The 22,638-nt window shown below is 40.2% G+C and overlaps 1 protein-coding gene across 9 annotated transcripts in view; it reads left to right on the forward strand.

Moving 5' to 3' along the window:
• The window catches only part of TJP1 (tight junction protein 1), a 367,980-nt gene extending 346,711 nt beyond the window's left edge, over positions 1-21,269 (forward strand). For 3 of the 9 annotated variants that reach the window (XM_019460064.2, XM_019460072.2, XM_053888781.1), the window contains 10 exons: positions 671-1,021; positions 1,354-1,593; positions 2,242-3,114; positions 3,269-3,366; positions 5,458-5,685; positions 10,656-10,816; positions 13,254-13,731; positions 15,474-15,691; positions 16,900-17,043; positions 19,727-21,269. In XM_019460064.2, the coding sequence (XP_019315609.1) occupies positions 671-1,021; positions 1,354-1,593; positions 2,242-3,114; positions 3,269-3,366; positions 5,458-5,685; positions 10,656-10,816; positions 13,254-13,731; positions 15,474-15,691; positions 16,900-17,043; positions 19,727-19,821 (2,886 nt within the window). In that variant the 3' untranslated portion in view covers positions 19,822-21,269. The remainder of the gene's footprint in view (positions 1-670; positions 1,022-1,353; positions 1,594-2,241; positions 3,115-3,268; positions 3,367-5,457; positions 5,686-10,655; positions 10,817-13,253; positions 13,732-15,473; positions 15,692-16,899; positions 17,044-19,726) is intronic. The other 6 variants (XM_019460066.2, XM_053888780.1, XM_053888779.1 and 3 more) reach the window with 5 other exon arrangements.
• Positions 21,270-22,638: the final 1,369 nt, after the last annotated feature.

Here is a 22,638-nt window from a genome sequence, read left to right on the forward strand (position 1 = left end):
ACTACTTATCAAAGAGAAACATAATTGCATTTCTCCCTCAGCATCCATTGGACACTACATCTATGAAAAAAAATGAAAACAACAATTCTTAATTTAATGAGGCAACCGGCACTTAGGCGATTCTTTCCCATTTTGTTTTATAAAAACTTAAAGGGCCAAATACCAACTTTTTAAACAAGTTGTTTTCTCTGTGTATATATATGTAAGCTCTTACTCACCTTGAACTGTGGCATTTATTTTCATAGTTACTCTTACATGCGCTGTTCTGTCAGTGTGTCCTTGTTTCTGTCAGCTTGGTTTGGTAGCATTCTCCCTCTTCCCCTGGCTTTGGGGCAGTAAAGTAGGGACCGATTAGGTTGATTAGGTTTTATAACCCCGAGTGGTGTCAGAGTTTCTTCATGGACTCCTGGGGCTGAGCCTCGGAGTCCGGCTTTGTCCTGGCTGGCCAGCCAGCCTTTCATTCTTCCAAGCCCCTTCAGATCTCAAAGGATGTTCTGTGTGTCTGCATGTGTGCTTGTACAATCTTCTTGACCTTTCCTTGCCAGAAGTTTCAAGAAATAGATGTGATTTCTCCAAAGAAAAATGCCCTTTTCAATCTCCCTTGTAAAATAAAGGCCATCTCTTAAAGAACTACTGAATAAAATTTTCGATTTACTTTTATTTGACCCAGGCGGATGGTGCTACAAGTGATGACCTTGATTTGCATGATGATCGTCTGTCCTACCTGTCAGCCCCAGGTAGTGAATACTCAATGTATAGCACGGACAGTAGACACACTTCTGACTATGAAGACACAGATACAGAAGGCGGGGCCTACACTGATCAAGAACTAGATGAAACTCTTAATGATGAGGTTGGGACTCCACCGGAGTCTGCCATTACACGGTCCTCTGAGCCTGTAAGAGAGGACTCCTCTGGAATGCATCATGAAAACCAAACATATCCTCCTTATTCACCACAAGCGCAGCCACAACCAATTCATAGAATAGACTCCCCTGGATTTAAAACAGCCTCTCAACAGGTAAGCAGCAAGCATTCAACGTTTTGTAGTTAGAAGTGAATTATTAAATTTTAGAATGTGGTGATTGAGTTGAAGAATATATTTTGTCCTTTCTTCAGATTAAGAATTGATCTTTAATTTCAATTTGACAATACCAAGGACTTAATTCTAAGCTTTGTGTGTTTGTCTTACACAGCAGTATACTGAAGTTCTTTTAAAAAATTGAGGACATGAGGTCATAGTTTTGTTATTCAGCACACTTAAAATGTATGTCTACCAACCCCTATAAATGGAAGTGGGAAGTTAGAAGTAAACAGAAACACTATATTTAAAATATTTTAAACACTTCACAGAAAGCAGAAGCCTCATCTCCAGTCCCTTACCTTTCGCCTGAAACAACCCCAGCATCATCAACCTCTGCCGTTAATCATAATGTAACTTTAACTAATGTAAGACTGGAGGGGCCCACCCCAGCTCCTTCCACATCTTACTCACCACAAGCTGATTCTTTAAGAACACCAAGTACTGAGGCAGCTCACATAATGCTAAGAGATCAAGAGCCGTCATTGTCGTCGCATGTAGATCCAGCAAAGGTACCTGTGCCGCAGTGTTGCCCTCATTTGTTGCTCTCCATCAGTCTAGCACACGATCATTTTTGCTTTGCCCTTTAAGTGTTCCTTTTGCTTTTTTTCCTGTGGGCTTACACACCATGGTGCTTTCCAATCAATATGGATCATTTCAGTTTTGTAGTGTGCATGGCTTCTGGTGGTATACTACTGATAATGTGGAGATAGGCCTTTTAATTGGGATTTGTGCTAATGTTTTTATTACTTTTATTTTTTGGTTTTCAGTACCCTCCAGGGTTCCTTGTAGTATGTAGCTGTGACCCATCATGAACATTTTGTGTTTTATGAATTATGGTGTCCATACTTTTCTTTATGATTTTTATTTACTCTGTCCAAATCAAATGGAATCAGTAGTTCAGTGTATTAATTTTCTACTAAATTTAGTAATTATCTTTAGCTCACTTTCATTTAGAACATGCTAAAACATAAAAGCCCTATACCTGCATTATAAATTTTGAGCTTTCACTTAAACTAGCTTTCTCACTAATCTCTTTCTGTCTTGATAATAAATGGTGGAACATACCATTTTCACATACTAAATTATATTTTTGTGTATTAAAGTAGACTAGAATTGAAAACCAGCCGTTGTACTTACACATGAATTTTTTTATACAGGTGTATAGAAAAGATCCCTATCCTGAGGAAATGATGAGACAGAATCATGTTTTAAAACAGCCACCCGTTGGTCACCCAGGGCAGAGGCCAGACAAAGAGCCTAATCTGAGCTATGAATCCCAACCCCCATATGTAGAGAAACAAGCCAGTAGAGACCTTGAACAGCCCGTGTACAGATACGACTCCTCTGGCTACCCAGACCAGTTTTCTCGAAACTATGACCATCGTCTACGCTATGAAGAGCGCATTCCCACATATGAAGAGCAGTGGTCGTATTATGATGACAAACAGCCCTACCAGCCTCGGCCTTCTTTTGATAATCAGCATCCTCGGGACCTTGACTCCAGACAGCATCCTGAAGAGTCCTCAGAACGAGGGTATTACCCACGTTTTGAAGAGCCAGCCCCTCTACCCTATGACAGCAGACCACGTTATGACCAACCACCTAGAACCTCCACCCTACGACATGAAGAGCAGCCAACTCCTGGATATGACATACATAACAGATACAGACCAGAAGCACAGTCCTATTCTTCAGCAGGCCCGAAGGCATCTGAACCCAAGCAGTATTTTGACCAATACCCACGAAGTTATGAGCAAGTACCATCACAAGGATTTACCTCTAAAGCAGGCCACTATGAGCCTCTCCATGGTGCTGCAGTCATCCCTCCTCTAGTACCCACATCTCAACATAAGCCAGAAGTTCTGCCTTCAAATACCAAACCACTGCCTCCACCCCCATCTCTGACTGAAGAGGAAGAAGATCCAGCAATGAAACCCCAGTCTGTGCTCACTAGAGTTAAAATGTTTGAAAACAAAAGATCTGCATCGATGGAGAACAAGAAGGATGAAAACCACACTGCTGGTTTTAAGGTAAGCATGTGACCATGCTTTTCCTGCCTTGGACACGTGGGCACATTCAGTGAAGGAGCACTTCAGAGTGCTTCGTGGCTCTTCCTCTCCTGCTTAAATGAAACCTGTTGTGTAACTATCTGTTCCTGGGGCATGTTTGTCTTCTTTTTTGCAGCCTCCAGAGGTAGCATCTAAACCTCCAGGTGCTGCCATCATTGGTCCTAAAGCCACTCCTCAGAATCAATTCAGTGAACATGACAAAACACTGTACAGGTGGGTACACTTGGTGGTGTTTGTGGTATGGAACTGACCAAGAATCTGACCCAGTTAATAAGCAAGCCATTTACTGTGTTAGAAGAGGAGAGGAAGGAAAAGGGAGAGGATCTTGATTGTTGTCCTTAAACGAAAACTACTAGCCTTTCTAATTAAGATAGTGGCCCTAGAAAGAAAAATAAAGGTTTTGATAATGCCTTCTGTAACAGATCTTTGTTAGCCTTCAGTAATCAAGTTTTTCAAAGAGATATTCTTCTAGCAAGCAATTAAAATAAAAATTTTAAAGCCCTGCATTTGTATTATGTTTTTTAGTTTTTAAAGTGCTTTCAGACATGTAAACTCTTAGTCTTCGGGGGTAAGGAAACAGAGTTTCACTAAAATAACAAAAATTAATTATTTAGGGAGCATACTCGTATGCCAGTGTGCTAAGCACTTCAGTGCAGTGTGGGTCCTTTCCTCCATTTTAAAGAGAGGCACTGAGGGGGGTGCCTGGGTGGCTCAGTTGGTTAAGCATCCAACTTTAATTCAGGTCATCATCTCATGGTTTGTAGGTTCGAGCCCTGCGTTGGGCTGACAGCTCAGCGCCTGGAGCCTGCTTCAGATTCTATGTCTCCTTCTCTTTTTACCCACCCCCCCTTCTCTCCCTCTCTGTCTCTCAAAGATAAATAAACATTTAAAAAAAATTTTTTTAAGAGAGGCACTACGGCTGAGGGTTTTGAGTAGCTTTTAGGATTTAGTGGAGCCAGGAGAGAAACCTGGCCAGCTGCTCTCTTAACAGTGGCCTCATCATACTGTGAGTAAATGACAGACTGGGTTTGAATAGTTTTTCTGCCCAACTAATGAGTTTTATTTGCTTACATTTGTATTTGTAATAAAGAGAAGCTGCTATCTGACATTACGTTTTCTTTTTAATGATGTCTAGCGCTTTTCATGAAAACGTAAACTGCTGTGGGGTCTTCTTTAGCCAGTATCATTAGCTGTTTTCCATAAAATAAATATGTAATAACTGAAAGCTTAGGCCCTTTTTTGATGTGAAATCTGTTTATTTTTGTTGGAAAGTTTCTAAAATTCACTTAAGCAGAGTGTACATAACAATGTATAGACAGACAGTCCTCAACTTAATAATGGTTTGACTTAGGATTTTTCAACTTTACAAGAGTGTGAAAGCAATATGCATTCAGTAGAAATCATAAAAGACCTTTTCAAAATTTTTAATTTTAATTTTTTCCCCCCCAGGCTAGTGATATATGGTACAGTACTCTCTCCTGATGCCGCTTAGCGACAGCTCCCCGTCAGCCATGTGATCACGGGGGTCAATAGCCAGTACACTTAAAACCACCCTGTATCCTTACAGCCATTCTCTTGTTCACTTTAAGTATAGCATTTAATAAATTACATGAGGTACTCAAACTTAATTATAAAATAGACTTTGTGTTAGATGAGTTTGCCCGACTGTAGGCTCATGTATGTTCTGAACACACTTAAGGCAGGCTAGGCTAAGCTAGGGTGTTTGGTAGATGAGGTGTACTAAATGCATTTTGGACTCCTGGTATTTTAACCTGACAGTGGATTCATCATGATGTAACCCCATCATAAGTTGAGGAAGATCTGTATTAATTTGCTTAATAACTTTACTTTCTTCCCCACTGCTTCCTGTGCCTTGTAGAACTTTGGACTATATAGAGCTGTTTCCTTCTATGAGAATCCTTTATTGATCCTGGATTAAAGTTCTTAAATTCTCTCAGTTATTAATTGTTGCTAACATAGATGTATATACTTTGAGAAGTTCTCCACTGTCTTAGTTAATGCTTCCTATTCTCTAATTAACTGCTTCTAACCTGCTGTGAGGCTCTGACCAAATAATTATCAAGCTTATTAGGTTATGTCAAAGGACTCATGAGCCAGAAGAGGGCTGCCTTCTGAGTGTAAATGTATGAAGACATGGGATTTGGAATGTCCATTTTGACTGTTGGATTGTTCAGCTAGATGCTGAATAATCATAGCAGTAAAAGGTCAAGATAACATATTTGTGTATTCCATTTTCTTTGTAAAATTAACATCTAAAAAGTTCCATTTGTCATTCATTGTCAGGATCCCAGAACCTCAGAAACCTCAAATGAAGCCACCTGAAGATATTGTTCGGTCAAATCATTATGATCCCGAGGAGGATGAAGAATATTATCGAAAGCAACTCTCCTACTTTGACCGAAGAAGTTTTGAAAACAAGCCTTCTACACACATTCCTACTGGCCATCTCTCAGAGCCTGCCAAGCCAGTTCATTCTCAGAATCAACCAAACTTTTCTAGTTACTCTTCAAAGTAAGTTATTTCACCTGAGACTTACTTTTAAAAATAAGAAGAAACATAAAGGTTCAGTTGCCTAAAGTAGAGTAATCATGTGAAGTTCAGTGTATTTGGAAGAAATATAGTTAAGTCCATATTTAATACATGATTTCTGTTGGCTCCAGTGGTTCAGCACTACTCATAGTCTGTAGCTCTAGAATATGTGTGTGTGTCTCTTGTCCTTAAACCCTGATATCTGATACATGAAATTTTTGCATTAGGAAAGTTGTTAAAATCAAAAGGTTTTGAGGTGAAGACCCTGATTTTTAGGTGAATTATAAGTCTCCCCTCTCTCTGTGCAGCATATTTCATGCTGGTTCTTTTCCTTCTTTTCAGTTTTTATTTTTTAAGTATGAAAATAGCAAGGGGGGGGGTGACATTATTTGAGGGAAGATAATAGTTTGTTGTTTTTTCTTCAAGGTGAGAAAGAGCGTATCTTTTTTTAAATGTGGGAGCTTGAGATGACTTTAAGTATTCTGGTCCAGTTGTACACTTGGAAAAGAAAGGAAAGTTTTAACACATGAGGTGACGTGATGGGCAAGCAGAGCTAGGACCGAACACCCAAGTTTCTCCACTCCCAGTCGTTTTCCCTGTTCTGTGCTCTTCCCTTTTGTTGACTTGTCTATTGGAGGTTTTGTTGATTTGTTTTTCTTTCTTGTGGTTTTGTTGGGGTACAAATCCAACTGAGAGTGAGGTAGAAACTCACATAGGCATAGGTGGGTTTATACTTCAGCAAAACAAACCCATAAGAATGAGAAACAGATGTGGATTTATTACAGGGAATTCATTTACACCGTTGTAGGACCCTGCTAATAAACAAGTTGTGAGTTCACAGGACAGGAAGAGAGAAGATCCAGAGCTGTTTGAGAGTCTCTGAGTTCAGGAAAGACCTAAGTTCTTTTTAAAAGGGTCCATCCAGATAATCTCCCTTTTGATTAACTGAACTCAACTGATTTAGAGGCATTACATCTGTCAGTCCCCCTCACAGCAGCACCTACATTAGTGTTTGAATTAATGATGGGGACTATAGTTTGACCTACCCAAGTTGACCTACCAAGTTCCAAAGCACCCAGATTTTTACTGAATTAGATGCTTGGGATTGTCTGAACTTAACTATCATTTGTCATGTACTGTTGAGTGAAAAATTTTTTAAAAAATACTTTATAACCTCTATTGTTAAAAATCTAATTATAATTATCACTTTTTTCTTAGACATCATTTGAAGTGAAGATTTAAAAGTTTTTTCCCACTGTCCTCTATTTCAGTTTTTGTCTAGAGAAGAAAGCCCTTTATGTGAAATGCAAATGCAAACTTTGGGTGCTGCAGTGGGGGTTCTGTTAAATGCAAACAGTGTCTTATACCAGTATTGTGAGCCTCCCCCAACACAACGCTAGAGAGGTGCCCAGTACATCTGGGGAGGGTGTCCAGACTCCGGTGAGCCTTAGTAGTTTGTAATCATCTTTACTTAAGTCATTAAACACATTCGTTCTTGTTAGAAGCAGGTCCAAGGGTATAGTTTAAGGAGAGAGATTTTATTCATCCTTTTATATACTCGGTAAATAGAATGCAGTCTTAAAAGAACACATTTAGGTCTGAAAAGTAAGTAAGAAGTCTCATCAGAGAATCAACTGACAAGGCATTTTTGGTTTTGGGTTGAGTTTTCTACAAAGAAGACAACGTATTTGTGATGTATAATTTTCATACAGGGTCTAGAATGCTGCCTAGTATTTGGTGGGTGGGGACCCAGCAACACAGGGCATAGTATGCTAGGTGTGTCAGCTGCCCACCTTTTCATTAATGCAGCTCTGGGAGGAATGAGTCTTAACTGGTCAGAGGTTTCTCAAGGGTAGATTGCCTTTGACAGAAACACATAACATCTGTCTTTGTGAATAGGCCCCAGACTCTGAATGTTTGTGTTTCCTGCCATGAGTGTTATGGGAGCCAGAAAGTGTGACTTGAGATGCACATCTTAATACATTTCCTTCCTTTGTGATAGAAATCAAAAACTCTTTGTAGTTGTGCTTCACGTCCCCATGTGGGTATTCGGTGGGTAGAGCTTTGGGAAGGAGAATGAGGAATGAGACATGATGGCTAAGACATAAGGGGTCTCTGTGCCTTGCCCTTCTAATGCTGTTGTACTGTTGTGCCCAGTGAATACGGCTTTAACAATTGGAAAGTCATTTAAAATATACAGCCCTCTTACAGTATTTCAAAACTGCTTTTTGTTACCAGTAGACTGCCTACAGGCCTTCATTTTCTAAAGTATAATATAGAAATAGCAAAGCTCTTTTCTTCTGGATAATAGGTGCTTATGTTCCACTTAAAAACATACCTCCGAGGGGACCTGGCTGGTTCAGTTGGTTAAGTGTCTGACTCTTGATTTCATTCAGGTCATTCATCCCAGCCCCACATTGGTCCCTGAACTGGGTGTGGAGCCTGCTTAAGATTCCCTCTTACTCTGCCCCTCCCTTGCTTGTTCTCTCATGTTCCCCACCCTCCAACAAAAACTCCATACCTGAGAAATGGTGGGAGTTGAGAAGGGAGAATGGTAGCACAGGACAGACGCCCCAGAGAGCAAGTGGATATCACCTGTCTTACAGCTCTGGAGAGCTGGGTTGGAATTGGGGATATTAGGAGATCAGTGACTCAGACATTGATCTTCAAAACAAGTAAGGAGTTTCCGGGATCCTATGACAGGGCTAGAAGAGCCCTGTGCATGTGTCCCAGCCCAGAAACTGAGCTTCTTCAGGGCAACGAGAGATTTTTTTGTCACTAAAATATCTTGTCTCTCAAAAGTCAACTTACTGTGAGACTTTCAGGTCTCAAAATAAGTGTTAGTAGTTTTCAGCTTTTTAAGAACTTAGTAAGATTAACTAGGTTTCTATGTGCATGTGGCATTCACTGAGAGAGGCTGTGAGATTCAAACATGGAAGCTTTGCAAATAGGCTCCCCCCATCCCAGGACTTACTTTAGGACTGGTAATGGATTCAGGTCTTGCCAGGAAAGAGCACAGGTTAATCATAGTCAGGTTTCAAAGGCATGCATATTTCAGCTTACCTGTTCATCATCACCCCCACTAGGGATCAGCACAGCTGTTGTGTTGTACGGCTTCCTCCTACATTTTCACTTAGAGGATTTCTTTTGCCCAGCCCTTTTTTTCTTAATGGAGCACTTCATTCTTACTTCTTCAGACTCTGCTGATTATTCTTGGTATTGCTTCTTTATTTAGTCTGTTTCTTTGCTCACCACTAGCAAGTGAAGCCAAAGTGGGCAGAGATGGAAGAGTAATAAAGCTCAAGCACCTTGCTACTCACTAGCAGCACAGTAAAATACGTGGAGGGCCGGGACACCTGAGCAGCTCAGAAGGTTAAGTTTCCAACTCTTGGTTTTGGCTCAGGTCATGATCTCATGGTTAGTAGTGCAGAGCCTGCTTGCAATTCTTTCTCTCCCTCTCTCTGCCCTTCCTGCGTGCATGCATGTGCGCGCGCTCTCTGTCTCTCTCTCTCTCTCAAAATAAAGAAACATTTTAAAAATGTATGTGGAAAGTGGGCAGGCAGTACCTAACTATATTAACTGTATTTTGATTTATTGGTGATTTTCCAAACTTAAGTGAGAGCTAGTGATGTTTTCTTTTATAGATCAGATGATTCTGAAATGGTGGATGTGTATTTTTTGGTTGATATTTTAAAATGACATTTGAGTTCCATTTGCTGCAAATGTACTTAGTTAGATTGACCATTTTCTTTCGTTTTTCTATTGCGCTTTTGCTTTGCCATCACCTAGATTTCTTGGCTCTTACCCTAGCTATGACTACTTGAAAAGGACCGTCAAGTGGTAAGACTGGCATTAATGTGAGGCTGTTACATGAGGTGTCCCTCACTGCATCACTGGCATTATGTGCACTTTTAGATTTTAAAGTCATCTTCAAATGTTTAGCCTAAGTGCCTGAAAGCGACAAAACCATGTAGTTTTAAAGCCAATCACTAGAGTAGACTTCCCCAATGAAATTTTCTGTGAAAATACATTCCAAATGTGTGTTTTTTTTGTGCACATAAAACCAGTGCAGCTTTGGCTCTCTGCAAAGGTTTAGATGGCAGTGTTGTAATTATGGGTCTATTTTAAAGATTTCTTTTGTTTGAATTGTACGTGTTACATATTAACAATTGGCAATCTGAAAAATAAGCATACATGGCACAATTTGACTTAAAAGAGCCTTATAAAATCAAGCAGTGTCTGCTACTCTAGCAACTGTTAAACAATTAAAAATGGATCTAGTAAATCAAGGGCAGTTTCAAAGTGAAAGATGTCCAGTGTGTTTAGTGTTACTGGAACACAACCACACCCATTTCATTTACATATTGTCTATGGCTGCTTTGGGGCAGAGTTCGAATAGTTGTGACAGAGACTTTATGGCCCAAAAAGCCAACAACATTTACTGTCCAGCCCTTTACAAAAAATTTGCCAACCTCTGGTCTATAAAAACATTTTTTGTGGTGCTCTGAGTGTGCCAGAAACCAAGGATTTGTACCTTAGATACCAAATCAGAAGTGAATCTAAGGAAGATTTGGGCCAATAAATATTTTTCAAAATATTTGCAAGACTTTCTTAAACCTCCCAACCATTACTGCCTTTTTGTAAGCAACACAATTAATATTACAAGTATACCCAAAATTTCATCTGCCTTTGGTTACCATCTTCTGGATGTTTTACTAATATTCTTTAAGTATCTGTCCTGTCTTTACATTTCTTGTGCTGATGAATGATTGAATTTGTTTGTATATTTTGGTAGAGTTAGCCATTTATACTCATAAGAATAAATTGTGAAATTTCCAGTTTTTTGTTGTTGTTTTTTTTTAACTCAGGGATAATTAGAAGAATGAGAACTTGCTTTTTTGTAAATGTGAATCCATATTCATAAGTTGGCATTGTCTTTGTTTTTTTCATAGGGGAAAGTCTCCTGAAGCTGACACTGTGGATAGATCATTTGGTGAGAAACGTTATGAGCCGATCCAGGCCACTCCCCCTCCTCCTCCATTGCCCTCCCAGTATGCCCAGACCAGCTCCTCTCTCGCCCTCCACACGCATGCCAAGGGGGCACATGGTGAAGGTAGGAAGTTTGGTTTGGAAGTTGGCATTACTGCTGTAATAGAGTAATACTTACAAAATTGTATTCTTGCAGTTTGTAAGCAAAAGTGTTTTTCATTTAAAAATACATACTTGGGAGCCTGAGTGGCTCAGTCAGTTAAGTGTCCAACTGTTGGTTTCAGCTCAGGTCAGGATGTCACAGTTCGTGAGTTCAAGCCCTGCATCAGGCTCTGCACTGACAGCACAGAGCCTGCCTGAGATTCTCTCTCCCTCTCTCCCTGCCCCTCCTCTGCTCTGTCTCTCAAAATAAATAAATTTAAAAACAAATTTTTTTAAAAATACATACTTGAAACATATAGGCTGGGAACAATGAAACTAAGTGTTTTGTTAAAAGTACATCTCCTAAAAAAAAAAAAACAGGTACATCTCCTGTTTTTATAACTATAACCATTGTATCAGAAAAGACTTTTAGCTAAATAGATGTTAATCTGTTTTACTATCACAGCTCAATTTTTGGAAGTAGTATTTGTTTGCCGGTATGTCTGAATCTAAATTTTTGATCGGTGTTTTGTAAAAATTACTGTTATATTCCATTTATATCCATGGATATAGGAAAGCCATAAAGTCCCACATAACCTGCAACCCTTAGCACCTCACAGTTATGTGCTGTGGCAAAATCCCAGCAGAGTAGCCAACAGCTCCAGGTGATTCATTTTAACAGCTGTACCCCTGCGTTTTTCCCATCTTCTCTCCTTCATGTCTCCCTGACCAGGAACTATTTTCCTTTACCCATGCCGCCTCTCTTCCGGGGCCATTGGCGTGGCTCCTCTCCTTCATTCCTGCTTGCTTCATCTTTCTCTCTGGCCTCACACAGGTGCAGCTCACTCCTCCGTTGTTCAGAGCACCTGTTGTTCCTGCTGCCTCCTCAAACTGTCCTATGTCTCTTTGCCTTCCATCAAACACTCTGAAAGGGAGACTGTTGCCTTCACCTCCAAATGCCCCTTTTTTGGCCCTTTCAAAAAAAAAAAAAAAGATTGTTTATTTTACCCTAAGAATATACCATGATTTATCCATTCTCCTGTTGGCTTTTTGCTGCTACAGACATTTCTCTGTTATTTACAAGAATCAAATTCTAGGCCAGCTGTAGAGGTGTACTGGTAGATTGATCTTACCCCATGTTTAGGATTTTCTTTCCACACTGTCATGTCTGCAGGTAAAGTTTTAATTCTTTCCGATCCTTAAATGCCTTTTCTTTTTCTTGCCTTCTTGTGCACTGTCAGGGACCTCCGTCAAATGTGTCAGTTTGGAAGTGATGAGAGCAGACATCTCTGCCTTCCCTATCTTGGGGAGAAAGGATTTAATGTTTCACCCTTACGACATTAGCTCTATGTTTTTTATGGCTTGTTATAGCTACTCTTTATTAGGTTTTAGATATTCCTTTCTATTCCCCTCTAGTTTGCTGAAAGTATTAGGTCACATGCTGTTTCTGCATGTAGTAAGATTACCATAACATTTTCCTTCTTTAGTGTGTTAATGCAGTAAATTATATTGCTGTGTTCACAAGGAATTTGGGTTTATTTTTTTCCTTTTTATGTAATGTCCCTGTCTGGTTTTACCATCGTTGTTGTGCTAGTTCATAAAAGAGAGCCTAGGACATGTCCCCTGTTTTCTTTCTAAAAGATGTATAGTGTTGGTGTTATTTTTTCTGGAATTATTTCCTAGAATTCAGTTAGTACTTCTTTACCTTGCCACCAGCCATGTGTGGAGATTCCTGTTCCACATCTTTGCCAACTCTTGGCATTACTGAACCGAAGTGTTGACAATCTAATGGGTATGAAGTGTATTTGGGGTTTGTTATGTATTTGCATTTCCCTGGTAGTGAGGTTTTCTGTCTTGTAAGGTAACTGAGCATTCTGGCCTTCACTTCTGTTGTTGCCTCTGCACAGCTTTCCCCATATTCCTATTAGTAGCATCTTTCTGGTGGGTGTATAGGGGTTCTTTATAGGTTTTAGATCCTAATTCTGTACAGTTATGCAAATTGTGCTCCCAGTCTGTGGCTCCTTTTGACTTCATTTAGGTGAGTTCTGTAGTGTTGATTTTTTTTTCTTTTTTTTCCCCTTTTTTTAACATAGCTATACTGTCATTCTGTTTCTAATTTGATACGGACAGTGGGAGAGGGTACTCAGACAACCAGGCTCTGGAGGCCTGGACCCTGAGCAGCATGACCCTGACTCCACAGTCACAAGGTACCCCAGAGTACCACATGTGTCCATGCCCCTCCTGGTCCCTCGATGTCACAGGTAGCCACCAGGGTTCAAGAGTCACTTTCTAATTGTGGGGACCGTGACTTGGGCCTTGACTTCAGCACCGAGACAAGTTAAGATGGGAGAGACATCATAGGGGCTATTAAAACTTCTTTGAGGAAGTTTTTTAAATGCTTATATATGTTTATTTTTCAGGTAATTCGGTGTCATTGGATTTCCAGAATTCTTTAGTGTCTAAACCAGATCCACCTCCGTCTCAGAATAAGCCAGCAACTTTCAGACCACCGAACCGAGAAGATACTGTTCAGTCTACTTTCTATCCCCAGAAAAGTTTCCCGGATAAAGCTCCAGTTAATGGAGCTGAGCAGACTCAGAAAACAGTCACTCCAGCATATAATCGATTCACACCAAAACCATACACAAGTTCTGCTCGGCCATTTGAGCGCAAGTTTGAAAGTCCTAAATTCAACCACAATCTTTTGCCAAGTGAAACTGCACATAAACCTGATGTGTCATCAAAAGCCCCTACTTCACCAAAAACTCTTGTGAAAGCGCACAGTCTGGCACAGCCTCCTGAGTTTGACAGTGGAGTTGAAACTTTCTCCATCCATGCAGATAAGCCCAAATACCAAATGAATAATGTCAGCACTGTGCCTAAAGCTGTTCCTGTGAGGTAAGATTTTTGCCTTTTTCTTGGCTCTGTGATTTGTCTGATGTGAGTTTGGTGTAGTTTATGTGATTTGGGACTTTTAAGAATCATTCTGACATAAACTTTTTTTTTTTTTTTTTAATGTTTGCTTATTTTCGAGAGAGAGAGAGAGAGCACACATGCACAAGTGGGGAGGGGCAGAGAGAGAGGGAGACACAGAATCCAAAGCAGGCTCCAGGCTTTGAGCTATCCGCACAGAGCCTGATGTGGGGCTCGAACTTGTGAACTGTGAGATCATGACCTGAGCCAAAGTCGGATGCTTAACTGACTGAGCCACCCAGGCTCCCCTTAACTTAAACTTTTAAACTGAACAGTTTTGTCCAAAAGGTTGTTGCAATGAATGCTGTTATATGAAAGGTCCTGCAAGAGGTGTAAGAGAACATTAATAAAATAATAAAGCTAACTGATCATGTACAGTCCATAGATACTGTCAATATCCCCATTTTACTAAGAACTGAAGTCAGGTGACACTGCATGTTGCCCAGTCACACAACTAGGGTGAGGGAGCCCGGTTCAGCTGCTCCTGGTCATCTGAATACAGAGCCCGTATTCTGAACCAAGCATAGCATTCCATAACCTCTAACCTTGGCCTGCTTACATTTGGAAAATATCTCAGAAGCCTAAGCACCTGTATTCCCTGTCTACTCTCTGTTCAACAGTGATACTAGAAAATGTAACAACCTCAAAATGGTTGCTCTTTTTATGGTTTTAGTGAGTAATATATTTGAGCAAATGAGACTGGGAAAGCCTCATATACTCCTTTCTCTAGACCTGTTCTGGCCTCACATAAGCTCACCTCAGCCTCCCAAATCCACTTACATTGTCAAGCCACCTGCTGAAACAGAAGCACTTGCAGGCAGAACCCAGGGCCAGGAGGGCCACCTGCCAGCTTCCCAAAAACAGGGATGGTCATGGAAATGTGCTGCCTTCTCCTCTTTGTAAGCTTTTCCTGTAGTGGGGGATGGGGTGCCGCATCAGCATTGTCCCTGCTGCTCTGGTCATGCAGGAATCATCTGTAGCTTTCCCTCCACACATTTACTGTGTCGGTCCATCTTTCTGCTCACTTTTAGGTTGTGACTCAAAATTTTACTCCAAGCAGTCTTGGTAGCCTATGCTTTTGAAGCAGTCTTTGATACCACATCCCCTTGGCCTCTGATATTCTTTGTGTACTAAGTGAATATACTTTTTTTTCATGGGTGCTTGGGGTGTACCCATACCAAAGTATTGTAGAAAGCTTTGACAGCATGGGCCATAAGTGTGCATGCTCAAAATCCTAGGGAGATAGAGAACCTAATTAGTACTCATCAAGTCTGAGATGCCATAAGTTGCAAGATGCAACATTGTCTTATATATCACTAAGAAGAAAAGAAAAGTGCTATCAGTTAAACCATGACTTACCGTCAGTTTTAAAATACGAATTTCATGGATGTTAAAATGTGGTTCTTAAGACCAACGTATTGTAGTAGTTGGGTGAGCAAGGTATTAGGCTTTGTACATTCAGTAATGAAATTGATTAGTTATCTTCAAAAATGAAATCGATTTCTCCAGGAAGAATATGATTTATTACTCCTGTGAGTAAAGTGTGTCACCAAAAACTTACCTTCTTGATTAAATGGAGAAATAAAATGAAACAACCTGTTAGGGTCATAATGGAAACTCTGCTATATTGTTGGAGGTTTATTCATTAGCTGTTTCTGGATTCTCAGCCCTTCAGCTGTGGAAGAAGATGAAGATGAAGACGGTCACACCGTGGTGGCCACAGCCCGAGGCGTGTTTAACAGCAATGGTGGGGTGTTGAGTTCCATAGAAACCGGCGTTAGTATAATTATCCCACAAGGAGCCATTCCTGAGGGAATTGAGCAGGAAATCTATTTCAAGGTCTGCCGAGACAACAGCATCCTCCCACCTTTAGATAAGGAGAAAGGTAAATGGTTTTATTTTTCTGCTTGGTTTTTAATAACTTGAGTTGTCCTGTGTGCTCTTCAAAGCTTGTAGTGTTCAATTGAGAGGATAATCTGGACCCCTTTTCTGCTTTGCCAACCCCAGCACGTTTCTCCCATCAGGGCAGGCCTCTCCAGTGGGCACTGTGGAGGGGGGTGCCCTGGGATGGCATCACAGGCAGGCACGGGGTGTCCCACAGGAAGTCCAGGCTGGTGGAGGTGAGCACACAAGACCTTCCACTCATTGGGCTTTACTTTCACTGTGAAAGTGACAGTGACAGCAGATGACTGGCCTTTGGGCATTCCTCCCTTGGTCTGCTAGGTGGTCTTAGCTGACCTCACCAAATCTGTCTTTGCGTCATTCATCCCTTCCATGTCTAGAGACAGGTTAGATAACACCCACTCAGAAAGGCTTTGCTCCATGCCTGTCACCTGACTGTAAGACAGAGGCTTCTCGGGGCAGGTGCTCGTCACCCCAGCTCTAGCACTAGTAAGAGCTCCACACGGCGAATAAAATATCCCTCTCAGGTATCACCATGTGTGTTTCTGAACTTAAGGAATCCAGGAAAGCTGTTATTTTTCGTAATCTTCCTGGATATGTCAGGACGATACGATGAACTACGTGATGACTTCTTTTGGAATCTTATAGCAGTTGCTTTACTTCCTTAAATATGTTACTCGAGCTCATTTTCTTACATTTTGCTGGAACACTAACATATGTTGGCCCTGTGTGAATCCCTTAAACCAAGTCTGTAGCAAATACAACATTTAAAATGTAAGATCTAAGTAACATTTACAAAAAATACATTTGAATATACAAGAACCCCATGATCGAATGGTGTAGCCACTGGCTACCTGTGGTTATTATGAATTGAAATGTGCTGGAAGTATAAAATACACACTGATTTCAGAGATTTACTATATTGGTTACATGCTGAAATAATGTTTGGGATATATTGGGTTACATAAATATTAAAAATTTATGTCCCTGTTGTTTTTTCTTAATGTGGCTACTAGAACATTTTAAATTACACACGTGTCTTGCATTATGTTTCTCTCGGTCACTGCAACTGTAGAGAACTAATGGCATTTGGCTTTAAAGCATGTCATTAGAAGGGAGGATGAGGAGAACTGTGGGCTAGAAAGAAGATGGTCATCTAACCTCTCACTCCCACCCCCTCCTTGACTGCAGGCGAGACACTGCTGAGCCCCTTAGTGATGTGTGGGCCCCATGGCCTCAAGTTCCTGAAGCCCGTGGAGCTGCGCTTACCACACTGTGCGTCCATGACTCCTGACGGTTGGTCTTTTGCTCTAAAATCATCCGACTCCTCGTCGGGTATGCTGTCTTCACTCTGTCCTTTGGGGGCTTTGGGTACTGTCATTGATTAATCCCTGGGCTGTTGGAGCTACACATGCTGTTTGTTAGCACATCTCTACCTCTGTTGCTGTGGCCTTGTAGGCATCACCAGTGTTTTGAAATTTCTTTGTGGTTCATATATAAATGAATATGGAAAAGTATGGGAAGTTTCTGCCTTTTAAACATTGATGATTTGGCCAAAGGTTGGCTGTTTCTTGGTGTTCAACAAAATTATTTGTTCTGTCAAAATTTTTAAGATGCAGTGGGAGAATTTTTGTTGCTCTACGTACATGGGCATTTCCATCTTCTTATTAAGATGATTCCTTTATATACTAATTTCTGTTTTGGTTACCAGTCTTTAATTCCTCAATCTACAAAGTATAGACACCAGAGAAATCTGCAAGACAAAAAATACCTTCCACTGGGATCATACTTGGCCACGGTTTTCAGTGCAAAACCCTGAATAACTGCTGTTGTACACATTACTTTTAAATGGCTTTTTTTGCTCTTAAGATCATAATTTCAAAATTTCCATTGCATTTTCACATTTCTCACTTCTTTGGGTGACTACATCAGTTACCAGTTGAAGCATTCTATATTTTTTGGTATAGATCACTTTAATTAAACCTAATATAGAGAAATAAGAATTTAAAGTTTTGCTTCTGAATTTTTAGTAAATCAGGTGAACATAATGCAGTTTTAATATGAAGTAGAGCTTTAGGGTATTAAAATTGTAGGAATATACTTTAATACTACCCAAGATTAAAAATTATATATAAATATGTATTTCCTGATATCTGCAGGTACATTTTCTGGAAAAAGCTAATAAATTAATTTTAATACACTGGATAGTAAAGCTGTTTCCTCAGGGACTCCACTGAGAAGCATTTTATTAGCCTAGTTTGAATTAATGAATTAACATTAATAAAACTGCACTTAAAACGTGATATTCTGAAAGTCAAGTTGTAGCATGAGCTCTGATTGTTTTCTAAACCAAATTAGGATGAAAGTCTTTAAAATAACTGTCTATTGTAGTTAGTTGTTTTAGAAATGATTTTCTTCCGGGATATTATATGAAGCATAAGTTATCTATTTGTTATTCCTGCTTTTTATGCCACAGAACAAAAGTTATTTTGTTAGAATGAAACAACTTTTTCCTGTGTTAAATTTTGAGTGCGTTCACATAGAAGAGAAATGTTCCTCTGTGTAATCCCATATGGCTCTAGAATGCTTTGCTACTATAAATTTCTGTTCAGAAAGTCAGGGATAGCTTTTTTTTTTTTTTTTTGTCTCCAATGTTTATTTTTGAGAGAGAGAGAGAGCGCGCACGCCAGTGAGGGAGAGGCAGAGAGGGAGAAACGGAATCCAAAGCAGGCCCCAGGCTCTGAGCTGTCAGCACAGAGCCCAACATGGGACTTGAACTCATGGATCACGAGATCATGACCTGAAGCGAAGTCGGGTGTGTTCAACCCACTGAACCAGCCAGGCCCCCCATGGGGGGTAGCTTTTGTTAAGTACTAACTTGATCCCAACAAAAATTAGTATAATAAGTGGGGGGTTTTTTGTTTTCTTTTTTTACTTCCAAAGAGTTGTTTTCACTCTACCTCATGCCTGAGGAGGCTGTTCTCTGCAGTACTGCCCATAGAGATCTGTGAAGTTAGATCACTCGGTGTTAAACTGCTGAGCCCATTGATGACTCAGACCATTTCGGTGTACGGCTCGCTGTACATAGCGTCTGTCAGCCTTGCCGTAACGTGGATGTTGTGGCCAGATGAGAATTCTTTGTTTGTAGGGGCTGTCCTGTGCATTGTGGGCTGTGTAGTGGCATCCCTGGCCTCTGCTCACCAAATGTTGGTTGTGACAGGCCAAAACGTCTACAGACATCATCCCACAGGGGTGCAGAATCGCTCCTGGTTAAGAACTATTGTGTAAGGGAGGCAAAAGTCAGCAGCTTCGAGTATCCCTTACCTTGGATGCCACAGAGCATACAGTCATGCCAGCCTTCTTCACACTAGGTGTCCAATACTGGGGCTTCTTAGCTTCAGCTGCAAATCTCAAAAGCAACAAGAGCTTGTTAAAAATGGAAATACCCAAGCCCTGCTTCAAACTCAACAGACAGTGAATTTTCAGAATTTCACAAGTGATTTTGTTGTACCGCCAAGTTCAGGGCTGAGAAACTCTCGGCCCAGACTTGCTGATTTTTGGGAGGTAAAGGGGAGGAAGGGTCTTCCTTCCAGAAGAAACCAGATTCTGCAGAATTTTCAGGCATTCATTCATTGGCATGTAGTTGAGTGTGAGAAATGTGTTCTCATATTCAGTTCAAATGGGTCCCAACTTTCAGAAGTGCTGTCAATAGTTCTGTGTACCCAGGCACTGGAACTATACCCCAGGCATATTTGTTGCCCCAACTTGTATTCACTGTTTGAAAAGGCATAAACTTGAAAACATAAAGAATAAAGGAGAAATCTGAAACCACTTTGAATCCTTAGATGCTAGTGGGTCCTCAATGGAATATAGCACTTAGAGCTTTGATAACAAGTGCATATGCTGAAGAACGAGAAGAAGGTTGTATGGGAGTATATGTGTTTATGTTTGTCCCATGACCATTAGGGCTGGCACTTTAACCAACCACAATTGATACGAACTTCTTTTTCTCTCATAGGTGATCCTAAAACCTGGCAAAACAAGTGTCTTCCTGGAGATCCAAATTACCTTGTTGGAGCAAACTGTGTTTCTGTCCTGATAGACCACTTTTAATTCTTAAAATATAGGAACTTGTTAAATAATGTGAAACTGGGTTAAACTTACTAAATCTAAATGGAAGCACTCTATCAAGTATTACACTTTTCTTAGAATTGATACTGCGATTTGTTAGTATTAAGCATTTTGTTTGAACAGATGAAGATTAGTGAGCATGCCCCTGCCCATGGTCAGAAAACATGCTGCAAACTGCGTGTTTATAATTGAAAAACTATTGGTATTGGCTGGAGGGTCAAAGATGGTTTGCTTTGTAATGATTTTTGTACTTTTTTATGGTCACTGCTTAACTTCACATATTGATTTCCGTTAAAACACCAGCCCGTAAATGGGGTGCATTTGAGTTCTATTCTTTCCAAAGTACATTGTTTCAAACTTTATTATGGCCCTAGCCTGGCATACACATTTTATTTTATTATGCATGAGGTAATATGCACACATTTTAAAAATGTACCTGGAACCATATAAACCAGTGTAGTAGATTTAACAGAAATGTACAGCAAGGGGAATTTATAGCTCTTTTTGGCAGGGGGTGGGGGGAGTCAAGTGAAGACAATTACTTATTGTATATGAAAACACATTTTTTTAGGGAAGGACACCAAAGCATGTGAGACTGGTTCTGTGGCTTCTTTGGATCTATAACCATATCACCACAAACATACTAACCAGCAGGAATGCCTTACCCTCATGTTTTTAATTCTTAGATCATTCTCTCCGTGTATTACTAAGTTTTTATGGCTTTTGTGCACATCTAGATACTGTATCATGAAAAAGATTGAGTAAATTGTGGATTTGGTGGTTTCAGAAATGTATAATCACCCAGAAGAAAAAAAATGGTGTGATCTGGGGATTTTTCTTTTCCTCCTCCAAGGGGCAGTGGTGGTTTTCTGTTCTTTTTTGGCTATGCATTTGAAAATTTTGATGTTTCAAGGATGCTTGTACATAACGCGTGCATACCACTTTTGTTCTTGGTTTGTAAATTAACTTTTATAAACTTTACCTTTTTTTATACATAAACAAAACCGAGTTTCTTAAGGCTACCTTTGTATCTCTCTCCTGTACCTCTTGAGCCTTGAACTTTGACCTCTGCAGCAATAAAGCAGCATTTCTATGACACCTACAAGGTCATTTTTAAAAAAAAAAAAAAGAATGCACAGAGTTGTTACATTTTTAAAAGTGCTGCATTTAAAAGATACAGTTACTCAGAATTCTCTAGTTTGATTAAATTCTTGCAAAGTATCCTGACTGTAATTTGTGATACCATGCTGTGCCCTAAAGTGTATTTTTTTACTAATAGACAATTTATTATGGCACATCAGCACGATTTCTGTTTAGATAATACACCACTACATTCTGTTAATCATTCATTAGGTGTGACTGAATTTCTTTTGCAGTTATTAAAAAATCTCAAATTTCTAAATCTGCAGAATAAAACTTTTTAAAATAAAGTGCTGGTTTGGTCTGTTTCCCCCCAGTTTCTAGTTTCATGCAACTTTATAATCCTGTTAAAAGTCCTGCATCCTGCTGCACATCACCTAGTCCCCTTCTACTGCATCAGGTAGGGTGTCTATGGAGTACGTCCCTGCAGCCAGTGCACCCTGATAGGTGAGCAGTGCCTGTCACTGAAACCTCAAGACAGAGTAAGAAGAGAAGGAGGCTGACTTAGAGAGTTCTTGGCAGTGTTTCCACCACTTCTGTAAATATACATATATTTATGTGTGCATTCGTGCCTTGTATCCTGCTTTTTCCCAAAAACGTAACATGGACATTTTCTTATGTTGTAACATTTGGGGGTAGAAAGTGATTTTAATGGCTTTAAATATTCCATCATGATTGCCATATTTATTTAACAACCCCCCTATTGACATAGAGGTGGTTGGTTGGTAGGAAGTGCAGATCTATGTAGATTCAGTCTATTTTATTTGTTGCATCTTTTTTATGTACAGTAAAAGTATCCGTTTTAGTGTGCAGTTCTCCAAATTTTGACGGAGGTACATAGTTTTATAACCATTACTACAATTAATACATCAAACAGTTTCATCATCCCCCAAAAGTTCATTGTTTCTCCCTCTTTATACCACCCCCCCGCCACACACACACACACACACACACACACACACACACACACACTTCTCCAGCCCCTGGTGGGCAATGATTTCTACCCTATAGTTTCTCCTTTTTGAGGGTGTCCTGTAAGTGGGATCCTGCAGTATATAGCCTTTGAGTCTGGCTTCTTTCACTTAGCATAAAGCATTTGAGATCCATTTATGAAGTTGCAAACATTAGTAGTTCTTTGTTATTGTGAGTAATGGCCCATTGTGTGAGTGCACCACAGTCTGTCTGTCATCCCCAGGTGAACTTCAGGTGAACCTGTCTCCAGGTTTGGAGATTATGAATAAAGCTGCTATAAACGTTTGCATCTAGGTTTTTGTGTGAACGTAAATTCTTCTCTTACTTGATTTAAACACTAGGTGTGGGATCACTGACTCCTATTGTGAATAGAAGTTGAGCTTTGCAAGAAACTGCCACCCAGCCTGCAGGAGTGCTGTACTGTCATGCATCGGCCATCTCTGAGGGGCCAGTGGCTCCTCGTCCTCACCAACAGTTGCAGTTACCAGTGTTGTGTTTAGCCACTGTAATGGGCCGTCTCCTTGTGGGTTTGATTTGTGTTTGCCTGATGACTTAGGATGTTGAGTATCTTTTTACTTATCTGCCATGCATTCTTTGGCGAGGTATCTGTTTCTAGCTTGTTTGTGTAAATTGCCTTGTTATTATTTTGAGAATTCTTTGGTTTTTTTAAGTTTACTTATTTTGAGA

Source organism: Panthera pardus, unplaced genomic scaffold, assembly GCF_024362965.1.
Source record: "Panthera pardus isolate Hobbes unplaced genomic scaffold, ASM2436296v1 HiC_scaffold_24, whole genome shotgun sequence".
In the NCBI taxonomy this organism is placed as follows: Eukaryota; Metazoa; Chordata; class Mammalia; order Carnivora; family Felidae; genus Panthera; species Panthera pardus.